The sequence below is a fragment of the Cotesia typhae genome, unplaced genomic scaffold (genome assembly GCF_013202065.1).
Source record: "Cotesia typhae breed Kobodo isofemale line unplaced genomic scaffold, CoteBio_Ctyphae contig_5, whole genome shotgun sequence".
Lineage (NCBI taxonomy): Eukaryota > Metazoa > Arthropoda > Insecta > Hymenoptera > Braconidae > Cotesia > Cotesia typhae.
This window is the reverse complement of record NW_027423757.1, coordinates 2,155,655-2,169,635: the sequence shown is the minus strand read 5'-3', so window position 1 is coordinate 2,169,635 and position 13,981 is coordinate 2,155,655. Positions and strand designations below refer to the sequence as shown.

The 13,981-nt window shown below is 26.7% G+C and overlaps 1 protein-coding gene across 2 annotated transcripts in view; it reads right to left on the bottom strand.

Moving 5' to 3' along the window:
* The window catches only part of Cow (Proteoglycan Cow), a 49,292-nt gene that overhangs the window by 22,996 nt on the left and 12,315 nt on the right, over positions 1 to 13,981 (bottom strand). For both annotated transcript variants that reach the window (XM_074247891.1, XM_074247890.1), the window contains exon 2: positions 1,851 to 1,908. In XM_074247891.1, coding sequence (XP_074103992.1) covers positions 1,851 to 1,908 — 58 coding nt within the window. The remainder of the gene's footprint in view (positions 1 to 1,850; positions 1,909 to 13,981) is intronic.

Here is a 13,981-nt window from a genome sequence, read left to right as displayed (position 1 = left end):
AAATCAGACGAAGGTTTATATCACGTGAAAATCCCCTTGTACTAATCTATTAGATTAAAAATCCATCATAAAAAATCATTTTATAATCTATATATATAAAGACGATGAGTATATTTACTTTGATAGTCGAACCCTCCCACCTGATCGCGGATAAAGATATACATTTCATTACGTAACGAATATAAAATAAAATTTTCCCCAGATTTGTAGTTTAAAATCACTTTATGCCTCTAAAAATACATAGTGAACAGACAAATGGACAATGGGAAAAAGGAGTTATCCTACTTGTTCTGATTCACCGTACGAATCATTGCATATAAGTGTAGAACTTATCACACATGACTTTTTACAATAAAGCCACACTTTCGAGGTTTCGTGATTTTTTGTCATAGGCAAAGATCGCATTGTGATTGCTCATTGTTGTATATCCTTCTGACTTAGATTTTATGAATCTTTTCACAGTGCAATATTCGGAGAATATTAGATTTCAATAAACAAAATTTTTGCAATAAGTATACACATTAGGGTGTGCCAAAATGTAACTTCCTTGATGGACCGCTTAAAATTGGAATTTTGAGTTCCGCTTTTAACAGGGGCTGTGTTTAGGCATTTTCATAGAATTTTTAGCAGAAGCTTAGTTTGGGCATTTCCGCTGAAAATTCAAAATTTGGCCGGAAGTATCCAATTAAATCTGCTGTTAAAAATTCTATGAAAATCGAATAAATCCTCTCCCCCCAAAATATCTCAGGAAATGCCCAAATACAACTCCTGTTAAAAGTGGAACTCCAAATGCTAATTTTAAAAGGTCCATCAAGGAAGTTACATTTTGGCACACCCTAATACACATATAAGCATACATATTTATTTAATTTAGAGGGTAAGCCATGACTTACATAAGTATATACCACCTAAAAATCTTGAAATCACTAATTTAATTCGGTATACAAACTCAAACCAAAGCATTACAACTTTAAGCCGCTTATCGTACATATATACGTACATAAAGATAGTAGTATAAGCCAAAGGTAAGTAAGTATATGCGGAAGACGGCGATTTTTTAAAAAGCCTAACAGTCTAAAAATCAACGCCTAAATTTTGCACAAAGTAAATTAACGAAAAAAAACCACACACACAATTATATATTTTTTGAAAATTCAGATAAAGAATAATCGATGTTTAGAAGATCAAAAACTCTGATAAGAATATTTAATAAGAAAAGAATTACTTTGTTTTTATAATTTGTTCACGATGCTCATACACTCACTGGAATTTGAAAAATTTCATAATCTGCATTTTGTATAGTTTTGCATTTATTATTAAGTTAAACATATTGGAGAATAAATATTTCTTCACAGAAATACTTGTCGTGATTTTGTCGTAGAAGAGCTTTTAAAGGTCTATGAAATATGTACAGTAACATTATTCGTGCTTTATAAGGTTAATAAAAATAAAGGTCAATTGAAAAAGAGAAAATTTTTTAGATTTTCTCAACGCGGGTCAATCTTTATTCTGTTGAATTTTCGTTAAATTAAATGATTGCCTTTCTTCGAGTAGCATTCAAAAAAAAAATTAGTAATTTAGAAAAAAATTGACTCTATTGAATAAATATCGATATAACATGGTATGAATATAACTATAAGAATTTTCAAATAAAATGTATTAAATACGTGACTTGACTTGTGCGCTTTCTATCTTTTTGCGCTTCAATGAACGACCGTTCATTACTTTAGTTGATATCGATGGCATTTTTTCCGAATCATATTGACTGGTTTATGTTGATCCATAAATATAGGTAAACTATATTTTCTTAAATCAATTTAAAGTTTCATACAAAAACAAATATAACTTACTACTCGGATCGTGAATCCACTTTTTTTTGTCCCCAACTTTCATGATTCTCGTGTCATCCTGAAACAAAGAACAAAAAATAAAATTAACAGAGATTATTTAAACAAATTTTTTTTTGGCAGAATTTTGTTTAAACGAATTATCAACGTGAGAGTTTAGTGTAAAAGGTAAATATTTTATTTTACAACTTTGGTGCTGAAGAAACCAACAGCCGATTTTTGTTTTAAAGTATATCTAAGATCAAAATAAATTAAAGCCATTCTACATTTCACTGAAATATCTCAACCCTGAATCTCGGGAGCTCATTTAATTGCGCGTTAATGAACAAGCTCAAGAACTTAGTCGGTCTCAGTTGAAAATACTTATTTTTAAAAGGCATGCTAAAAATAAAATTTAAAAAATTATGTTTCTATCCTTAAACCTTAGATTGGCGTTTTATAAAAATTCAATTTAATTTATTATTAAATAATTGATAATCTATAACTTTATTAAATATTTAAATGATAGTGATATACCTGGATTTAAAAAAAAAATACTTGGATTTAATAAGTTTTAATAAAATAAAAAAATTGAGATTCAATTAAATTTTTTCATTTCTATTTATATTCGTTTAAGAAAAATAGAAGACATTAAATCTTTAATTAATGTCTTTTCGAATAAGTTTTTAAAGATAATAAGAGACAATCAGGTACTTTTAATTCATCGAGAAATTTAATTTATAGCGATAAACTTTTTTCTTTGAGATGTCCACCACCCAAGTTATCTTCAACTAATTGTTCGAGCTGGTGAACTTTACCAATTAACTACTCTTATGATCCCGTTTGGTTTCATCGAGCTCGAGGCATATTATCGTTGTCTAAAACTTTCAAAATAGTTAATGGGTGAAAGTATAGTTTATGTGTTTTGCCTTCCCAAAAAAATTTAATTACTGATCGATCACACATGCGAGGTACCGTTCTTTGGAATATGTGAGTTCAAAAAATGTCCAGAAAATTTATCACATGTTAACTTTCGTACTCGTACTGTTAATGGTATTTCGTAACTTTCAAATTGAAAAAGTAGGTACTAAAAATATTTCACATTAAGTTTTAAGTATTTTTAGTTTTCGAAAGTGAACTCAGCAGCTTTTCGTTAAGAATCACGCGAAATTTTATTAAAGTTTCGTCATAAAATTTAAAACCATAGCTATTCTATACAGAATTGCTAAAAAAATTTACCTAAAAGTAATTTGTAGAGAACCATATCTCTTAAACGAATCAATCAATTGAACCAACACTTTACGACAGTCAAAGAAGTTAATCAGTGCTTTTATCTAATTGAATTTTAGAATCAATCGAATCAGTAATTTATGAGTTAAATAAACACAAAAAAAAACTAAATGGTCTATTTTATTTTTAAAAGAAGTTTACAACCGACACGATTGAAATCAATTCAATCAGGTTTGTCGTGGTGCATTCTAGGATGTCACAAAAAAAACATAATTTTTTCTTTTTGATTCATTAAGAAATTGCCTAATATTTTTTATATTTTTATTTAAATAAAAATAAACATCAAAGTCGGCTTAAAATTAAAATTTTTTTTATTGCACAGAATGAAAAGCTTCTTGACTCAAAAAAACATTAACAAAAAAAAATAATTTATCTTGGATTAAGTGAAATTTTCTTGAGCAAAAAAAAGTTTGCTTCTAGTAAGTTTCTTCTTGCTCCAAAACAACTTCGGCTTTCCTTACAATTTTTTTGGTTCAAGTAGACTTTTTTTTTCTATCTTATAAAATGTTATTGTAGTTTTTTTTCCAGCTGTAATAGACATGTATGTTCTGAAAAAATATCTCTTTGTATTTTTTATAATTGAAAAAATAAAACTCTTAAATATAAAATCTCAAAAAAGTAAATAAATATACGTTTAACTTACAATTAACCAGCACAAAACGTAAATAATTTATCATTCTCATAGAATGAAAAATCTTGTTAAATTTATCTATTTAATGCTATTTTTCTTTTTTCATGTGGTTTGTATACGTATATTTAATTAGCTTTTTTTTTTTAACCCGAGCGTAGTTTCTCATGTATTTTTTCGTGCAATATTTCTCATTAACTTGAATTAATAGTGAAACCGAGAAAAAGTTGAAATTTGCAGCAGCGTTAGAATCAAGTTTAGATTCAAATGAATGAGTGAGGATAACTGAGAGGAAACGAGTAAAAGACAAATGGTAGGGTTCAGAGCAGGAAATATTTGTGTTTGTTGTATTCTGGTATGGACTCTTGGGCTTTTCAGTTCTTGTACACCAGGAAACACAACTGCAGTGTGCAATATCGGATGAATGTTTAAATACTGAGTGTATCCATGTATGTGCACTGTAAAAGCGATTACTGTACGTTACACACAAGTGCAAATGGTAATATAGTGTGTATAGGATTTTATTGGGCTTGCACCTAGTAAAACGGATTATATGTGTATGTAGTAACATATACGCGGCCACGTATACTATTTCATGAGCGGATGTCTGTACAACTTTCATACCACCAACATACCTATATTCATATGCTCCAACTGTGCCCTAAATGTAATTATACTTACTACAAATGTACCCGGAATTGCATAAGGTTATAATGTTATATCTATAATTTATTGCATCTTTAATTATAAAGAAAATTACAAAACTCCACATAATTCTAATGGTATAATTGATGAAATTATCACTTCATAAGCTTATTAAATCAAAAGCAATTAAATCCTTTACTTTGTTCTTTAGCGACGCGTTCAAACTCTTGAGATATTTGATAATGTTGGAATTAAAATAAATGTTAGAATAAAATATTATTTTTTAAAGTCATTGATGAAAAAAAAAAAGTTCAATTTTTACAATTTATAGTATAAATTTTAATCGTTAGGTATCTTCAGCGAAAAAAATTGAACAATTTCAGTCTCTACATAATACACAGTTAAAAATTTTGCGTTATTGTGTCAAAAAATTTTGTGTTAAAAATTTTTATGTTCAAAATTTAACACTTTTTTGTGTAAATTTAACATTTATTGTGTTAAATTAACACGAAAAAAGTGTTAAATTTTAGCATAAAAATTTTTAACACAAAATTTTTTAACGCAATGACGCAAAATTTTTTATTGTGTATTTTTACCAACTTCGTAAGGAGTACATTTTAAAATTGCAACAATTACAGCTTCAAATAAAGTTTTTCTAAATAAAAACAGAATTGTGAGTGACTATTTTTACCGTTTAACATTGTAATTCTTTCAGCGATTATGAAAATTCTACTATAAAAGTAAGTTTCTCATTTTTTTGCTAGGGGCACTTCACTATTAAGATTTTGAAGTATAAACTGTGATTATTTAATTATTCCCTTTTCCGTGTTAATAAGCGTTGATTTAATCTATATTAAATTAGAAATATTTAAAATGGATGTATATAAACAAAAATGTATTTTTAATTCACAAGAATTTAACAAAAATATACGAATTTTACTCTCCAATGAAATCAATTTTTACGGATGGTCGGTAGTTGTTTCAAATTAAATAATTTTTGGTTAATATATTCGAATTAAACTAAATTGAAGTATCAAATTTTGTTTTTATTTTTTTAAATGTTTCAGTGTATTAAATATATACTAGTGAATAATAATAATGTATTAATGAATCAACCAAAAATATTAGAGCTTGAGAAAAGGGACATAAATATTAGGACATTTAAAATTCTAAAGACAGAAATTACTTGAGAATGTTCTTGTAAAATAGTTTCTGATCGATATAAATTTAATAAAACATGACCTTTGATAAAGTAAATAAATAATATTTATCCTTTAATTTTATTTATATTCCATAAAACATTTTTCGCTAATATAAATTGGAGAGAAACTTGACTCAAATTAAGCTTAAAAACACGATGTTGTAACATAGCTATTATATAATAATCCTATTAGATTTAGCATATATTTTAACTGTGGATTCAAAGTTTGAAACTTATTACCAAAGTAAATCGACTTAAATTACACTTTGTATGTATATGATGTAAAACTTGTGAAAACTTTTAAATCATTCAATAAACAATAATTGTATCATACAGTTATAAGCCTTATTATTGTTGAGAGATTAAAATGATTAGTAGAGAGCGAGTTTTAGAGAATAGTCAAGATAAAATCGAACAATTATGCATGAATTATTATTGTTTTCATTTAATTGTATGATACGATATCAACGAGCAATATGATTGATAAAATATTTTTTTTTAAGGTTCTCAAGAGTTAATTAAAAATAAATGATAGACATTTGCACGATGTTTGATTTGTTTAAAAATCAAACCAGAAAAAAATTTAATCAATTAATAAAGTTTTAAGTGCAAGCAAGATGAAATGAGGCGTGTCGAGTCTTACCAATCATTATTGACAAGCTGTGGTTATCGGTAATACGTCAAGTATCGAAGAAATATTGACCCCTTAAGCTTGATATGCAAAAGCAAGGAAGTATTGCTTCTCTTGAATATTCTATAAAATTTTATTTTGTTTTCGTTTCGATTTATGCGGATAAGAAGTTAAATGTCTAAAAAGTTAAAAAGTGACAACTTGATATTCTATATAACTATATTTGTATATACGTGTCACATTTTTGATAACAACGTGATACTGTCATGTTTGCTTACAATAAATCGAGAGTAACAGAAAATAGCAAAGGTAACTTGAGGTAAGAGTCTTTTTGTATCTAAAGTTTTACATGGAAAAATTTTCTACGCTTTTTATATAAATAATAATTTTTTTATGCACCACAGTTGGAGTACCCAACTCAAGTTTTACTTAATTTTGGGTGTAAAAACACTTTCTACAGCATTACAAATAATTCACGTTGATATAAGACAACTTTTAAGTGAACATCCGAAAAAGTTTACTAAAAAGTTAATATTTGAGTAAACAAAAAAGTTTGTTGATAATAGTAGTTTTACAATTGTATAAGTTTTAAATATTATTTAAAACCAAAAAAATTCTTGAATCAAGTAAGATTTATTCAAACAAAGAAAAATTTCTCAGTTTAAGAATTTTTCTACTTAAATCAAGATAATAAAATTTTTCAAAGTGATTTTCGTGATTCAAGAATTTTTCTCTTGAATCAAGTTAATTTTTTTTTAGTATAGAAACGAATGTTAGCGCGAATAATAATGTCACAGATATGTCGTATATCTGAAAATAAATTGTCATATGTAGGACATTAGGGCTTAAACCAATCCGTATGATGTGCTTGACCGACCATTATATAAGGAGCTAATTTTCAAAAGGCTATCTTTTCATATTTTAAAAGAGCAGTTTTTTTTAACTTTTATATATTAATTACTTCGAAAATTACAAAGATTTCTAAATGAGAATCGAATTGTAGCTTCATAACCGATAGCACTTCATAGCTAAATTAAAAACGATAAATAAAAATATTTAGAATTAGAGATAACAAGTTTTTTGTCTCGATTAATCAAAAATGAAAAGATACCCCTTTGAAACTCAACTTCTCATATATTTTTAATTTGTCAAAATAAAAAAAATATATTAACTTAATCTTGCGTACTCGAATACTTTTGATCGAAATTGAGTTAAGCAGTAAAAAGTCAGCGAAAGGATTATAATTAAAACGCGCAAGTATAATCAGAAAATTTTGAAAGGGAAATATATTAAAGAGAAATTTGAAGATGTTTATTAACTCCAAAAACAAAAATAAAGGATGTAATTAATTAAATATTTACTAAAGTAAGTTTATTAAGAACAAAAATAATTAGTAGTTTGAGAGTTTCGAAACTAGGATAAAATCCTTTATTTTCTGGATTCTCTTTGATTTCCTACTATTTTAATTTTACATAAAGAAAAGTAAAAAAAAAAAAACATTATATCTGAAAACCCACAAGTATGAAAATGTTAACGTTGTTCAGATTTCATATTATGTACGTATCATTTGTTCTATTTAATGGTGATTCTGTAAATGTGAATCTTATTATACTTCCGTTACAAATAGCGTACACATTAAATTTATTAAATCAATTTTAATTAAAAATTGAGAATAATTAATTAAGCTTTATCTGGAGTATAGCATCAATTGTTGATAGTAATTATTTTATTACTAAAAAAAATCATTGCAGAATTTGTTTATTAGAAAAATTTGAATGACACTGTTTAAATTTACAATAAATTTTATCTTATAATTTACAATAAATCGATTAGAAATTTTTTTAGCTTAACAAATTTTTCTTGTTTCTCATACGATTCATTTGTGAAATACTTAATAAATACTTAAAATTTGTATTTATCTTTTTCAAATAGCTTTGAAGCTCTAAAAATTTCAACATCAATATTCCATTAATTTAAATATTTTGTATACTAATGTTCAAATGATATACAGTAGAAAATGTTTTTTAAAAAAAGAAATTTATTTAAGTGCAATTATATAAAAATAAAATTATATAAAAAATTGAAATATTAAAGTCAACTTCTAAGTAAATTTAATCTTTGATTTACAAATTCTCAAAATACATATTAATAGCCACGTTCTAAGATCTAACCCACAAAATTTGACGATTTTTTTTTCTTTTTGAAAAATGAAATCATAACAAAATTTATGCACCTTATATTAATATCTAAATAATATTATTTAATAACTTTGTATTATATCTCTACTGTGTTATTTTTTTTTCTTTTCAAGTATCATTGTTCTTGCAAATAATAATAACTACAATATAAATTTTTACAATTACTACTGTATATTGCCGATTGGCGTTCTTGAATAAATAAATAAATAAATAAACAGATTAACTACACAGAAAGAACAAAATGACACTGGATATCCCCCCATATTATACTCCATAGTATAATCTGGATAATATTTGTTATCATCTGAAATTTTTTTCACCACAGATATCACTGAGTATAATATGGGAGGATATCCAGTGTCATTTTGTTCTTTTCGTGTATATTCTTCAAAATTAGTATGAAATTTTAGATATTTATTGTAAATAATTTTTTTCAATATTCCTCCTATGTTATTACTGAAGAAATAAGATAGGCGGATACCTCTCAGAAAAAAATTTTTCTCCATAAACTAATATTTGATGAAAAATTGTAAAGAGCTCACATTGCCCCAGGGACTCATTTGTCGTTTATTCCAATAATGGTAAAAGAAAAATAAAATATTTTATAAAAAATGTCTCGTGATGTTTAATACTTTGTTGAACGTTTTAATAAAAATATTTATTCTGACGGAATAATTAAAAATATAAACAAGTGAATAATTCTTTATTATAATCAAGAGCTATCCTTTATAGCATGAGCGCAAAAGCAAATGCACGTAGCGTTACATAATTGAAGCGGGGACCAAGTGAAAATGGTCTACGTGAGGTCGGTCTTTTGAGACAAGTTTTCATGTTTCTCCACTATCTAAATTCATAATAACCTGATCTAACTTGCAACTTAGAAGCACCTCACAAAAAAAAAAAAAAAATATATATATATATATATATATATATATATATATATATATATATATATATATATATATATATATATATATATATATATTTACACGTTATGAATGTCTGCGAATAAGAAATACTATCACTGAAACTGACGTACGAAGGGTATTAAGATATAAATAGGATGACAAGTATGGCTCTTTGCGAGATTAACTTATAATACACTTTATGTGCTCTTAAGTTTTACATAAATAAATATTTGAATACACAATGATCCACTACGCGAACAAGTAATAGCCATATATAATAGCTAAATTTGTCATTAAAGACAAATTTTTGGGAACTGGGGAAATAAAGGATAAAGGGGAAGGGGAGGACCTTTACTCAGTAGGAATTTTCGGTAACTGAAAAAGTAATTCGGACTTTAATGAAAATTAAAATTTTTTCCATTTCCTATTTTCTCAAATATATAATATATTAGGATATTTTTTTTTAAACTTTACAATGAAATAAAAATAAAATTACTGAGTGCATCGCGCTCAACTTGAATCGATTATTGAAATTTTTATAGCGGTTAACGTGAATTCGAGTGACCTATCGAACCCAGCAGTTTAGACGACCAGTTTTAATAACACAGTAACTTGAGTTATTATCATTATTTCTTATTCTATGTTACACGTGAATATTTTATTTCTTCCTTTATAAATCATACGAATAGTTTATGGACGTTCCCTTCAATAAATTAGTACTAAACCGAGTAATCAAATTGATCTGTAAATTTTTTTGAACCATAAATTTTCGTAATAGCGAAAACAATTCAGAAATTGTAATTCCAGTGTTATTACACAGTAAAAAATTTAGATGTTAAAACTATTTCTAAAATATTATATGAGATATTTGAAAATAATTTTTACAATTCAAATTCGGATACAATAAAATTTTTTCAACCAGAAATTGAGTTTCTAATTATTGAGGTAAGAAATGTGAAAGTGGATGATAATTATTTATTTTAAATTGTTTTGCGTCACTAATTATTTCTATTTTACTACATGCATCAAAAGGAATCGAAGTGACTGCGTTTGATAGGTATACATCTACATCCACCTACTGTGCGTTAAGAGGAGAGTAAACAGGCGCGGCCTCATATGGAAACTAGTGCGCAGTTGTATTCCTGTCGTGTTGAATATGTGTATATATGTGTATACGATATACAAACAAGTGCATTTATAATAGATAATAACATATACAAGAACAAAAGAAGGCACTACATACTGCCGTTGCCTATAGGTAAACGAAAATTAAGAGAACACAGAGTGTCGCTATTCCTCAGAGGATTCTTAAATAAATAAGACGATGCAGAGAGAAAACAAAAACTTGGAACAAAATAAATCTTACTGAAAAATACCGTCTGTGACTTTATAAATGTCATTTATAATGCAGATAAATCATTTACATAGATGCGGAACAGCACTGTAGATGTTTATTATTAAATTTTGGCTTGATATTTTTGCTCGAAAAAGTAGTATCATTCAAAATAATACTCTTCACAAATAAAAATGATGAATTAAGTCGAATTTTGAATTTTTATACTTTAAAGCAATTTGTATCGGCATTGATCTAAAAATAATAATGTCATAAAATTTGCGTAGGTCTAGGAATAAAATGAATTGGAAACAAGTAGTATCCTCGAATGTGGGTTGGTACCACTCACCGCAGTTCGCATTCACAGCCTACACTCGTGGATAGTTCTCATTGTCACAAGTGGTAGGGAATAAAATTTTTCACACTAATAAATAAATGGTGAAAAGCGATATTTGATGACGGCATTAAGCTAAGCATTAGCATACCGTTTGATTTTTCAAAAGCATTTTTGAGCTTACCAAAATAAAAAACGAACATTATACACAAGTTTCAGCAGTGAAATAAACTTTGACAGACAAGAACTTGCTGACAACTTGTATGGTCAGATGGAAAAATAAAAATCTGATGAGTAAAGGAATTTATATTAACACCATTTTAATTTTGCTTCATAGAATAATTTTATATGTAGGTACTGTTACCAATCAAAAACTCTCAATTCAGATTTTATAACATAAAATTTTACGAAGTCCTTTCTGGCCACAAACCGCGTACCCTTCATGCGTGAATTGAATAAGTAATTTGCTCTACAAAAAAAAAAAAAAAAAAAAAAACAAATGATGAAAGTCGAGTGTATAACGATAAGACTTACTTTAGTTTATGACAATATAGTGTTTATGTGTATAGAAGACTTAAAAATATATGAGAAAGTGAACATGAAACAACACACAGCAGTCGTTTTATTCGAATAAAAAAGCAATTGCGAAACCGAGAACAATTGTTAGACCACCTGCTTCGAGTCAGCTAAACTTGGAATTTAATATCTGTACGTGAAAATGTTCACGATTTCTTTTTTTTTGTTTTGTCTGTAAGAAAAGGTACATAAGATCATTTTTTCGATTTATTATTTGTATTTTTTTTCTACATTTAGTTTTATTTGCAATTACAAACATGCTATGTTAGTTAAAGCATAGCATTTTCTTAATATTAAAGTTAAAAAACTGATAACTAAAAAATAAAGGTTGTACAAAATGTAATAATTGATCAAAGTTAATAATTTTACTCCAATAATTATATAATAATAGATACCGACGAAATATTCAAGGACTTGTAAGTATCCAATAAACTTTCAAATACCGAAATCGAATAAACATTTTTAGATCAAGCAGTTAACTAACTGACTAATTGGATAATTTTCACAGCAATTGAAGAATTTAATAAAAATATAAAACTGAATTATTTTTTAGAGTAATTGGAACCAGTAATTAGTAAGAATATTGAAAATAAAGTAATAAAGTTATTTTTTTAAAACTTGCATTAACGATTCGTGAGCTAATTGACCATACGGTAGTTTTTTCGTTTGAAAGTCGTCCAATATTTAAAAGCACACACACATAGGATATGTTTAAAATAGTTAAAGTTTAAAGTACTTCCTATAACCCGAAAATGCTGAAAAGTGTAAAAATCTCGATTTTTCGAAATCTAAATAATCAATACTTTTTTTTATTTTCACAAAGGGTGAATAGAAAAACTTTTGAGTATCGTTTCAATGAATTTGATTGAATGAACACGTTTATTGATGAAATGTTTTTATAAAAACACAAATAATTCAACTATTTTGCGTTTAAAGCATTCGCATTTCTGTAACGAACTATGATAGTTTGTTTTTTTTGCATGTTGTATTTAAATTTAATAACGATTTTTAAAATAGGTCGAAAATATTTAATATATTTTATATTGAGAAATGCCAGATCTTATTTAATATTAAATTGGATGAGAGAAACTACAGTACGATTCTAGATGAAGATGAAATTGACTGCCCAAACCAAAAGCCATACCTAAAGTTCGAAATTATGTTTCATCACATTTCTCGCTTGGAAACAGTAAAGTTCTCATATCAACTGCAACGAAATTTTTATTATTTTTATGTTAACTTAGTTGATTATTCAGGGGTTTATATTTAAAACAATCGTCATTCTGACAGCCCTAGGATCAAATTACAATCTAGGTTACAATGTTCATTTAATCATATTAAAAAATTATACAAATTTTTCTAGAGTCAAATTATGTAATCTAATATTAAAAAATTTCATGATAATTTAAAATCAAAAACTAGAACATATGTTTAATGTGTTATTCATAATTAACAACCAATATGACATTTAATAGAATAAGAAGGCATCAAAAAAATTTACTTTATATACTGTTGGCCATTATAGTTTATTTAATGGATCACAAATCTACTATAAATATGACATTAATAATTTCGCTCGAGAACTGGATGAAATTAAAATACTCGAATAATTTAAAGTACGCAAACGACTGGAACCAGATTACAGACGTTCATGCGGTATTCGAATAATCGAGTACTCAAGTTGATGAAGCTAGTGGGCACGGAAATGACACGAAATACTAGCACGAATTCGATTTAAAATTTGAACTTTGGTAGAATATATAGTACCATTAATCCACTATGAAAATAAACTAAAAGGTGAGATAACTTTAAATAGACATGTATCAAATGGGTTATATAATAGTAAGTACTTTACATAATTTCTTGAAAAAATGTACATTTCTGGATATATGCTATATTATACATAGTGAAGTACAACCCAAATAAAAGAGTAAAATTGAAAGGCTATGCATAAATTATATTACCTAACTAGAAACCTAAAGAAGCTTTCGTTGAGACTCTTCTGATTCAACATTGCTATATGCAAAAGTCATTCACCTCGTATGTTTAAAAAGGCTTCGCTCAGGTCACCCCTTTTTCTTCTAGCTTTTCATGAGGTAGTATGAGTTATGGTGAAAAAGAAAACGAAATAAAGTACATGGATTATCCTTGAGGTTTATAGTCTCTGTATATATCCGTTCAGTTTTTCTTTTCATCTTCATTCTCATCTACTATCTTCACGATTGAATATTTTAATATTCTAATAAAATATATCCACAATCTATTTCATTCATTCAATAAGATTTAACGTGTGAATAAAACATATATTTAAATCAAAAATTAAAACGACTAAAAATAATTTCGTTAGTGACTTCAAGCTATTGTAAAGTGTATTTTTTTCGAGTTTTTCATCATAAGAAAAATTTAAACTT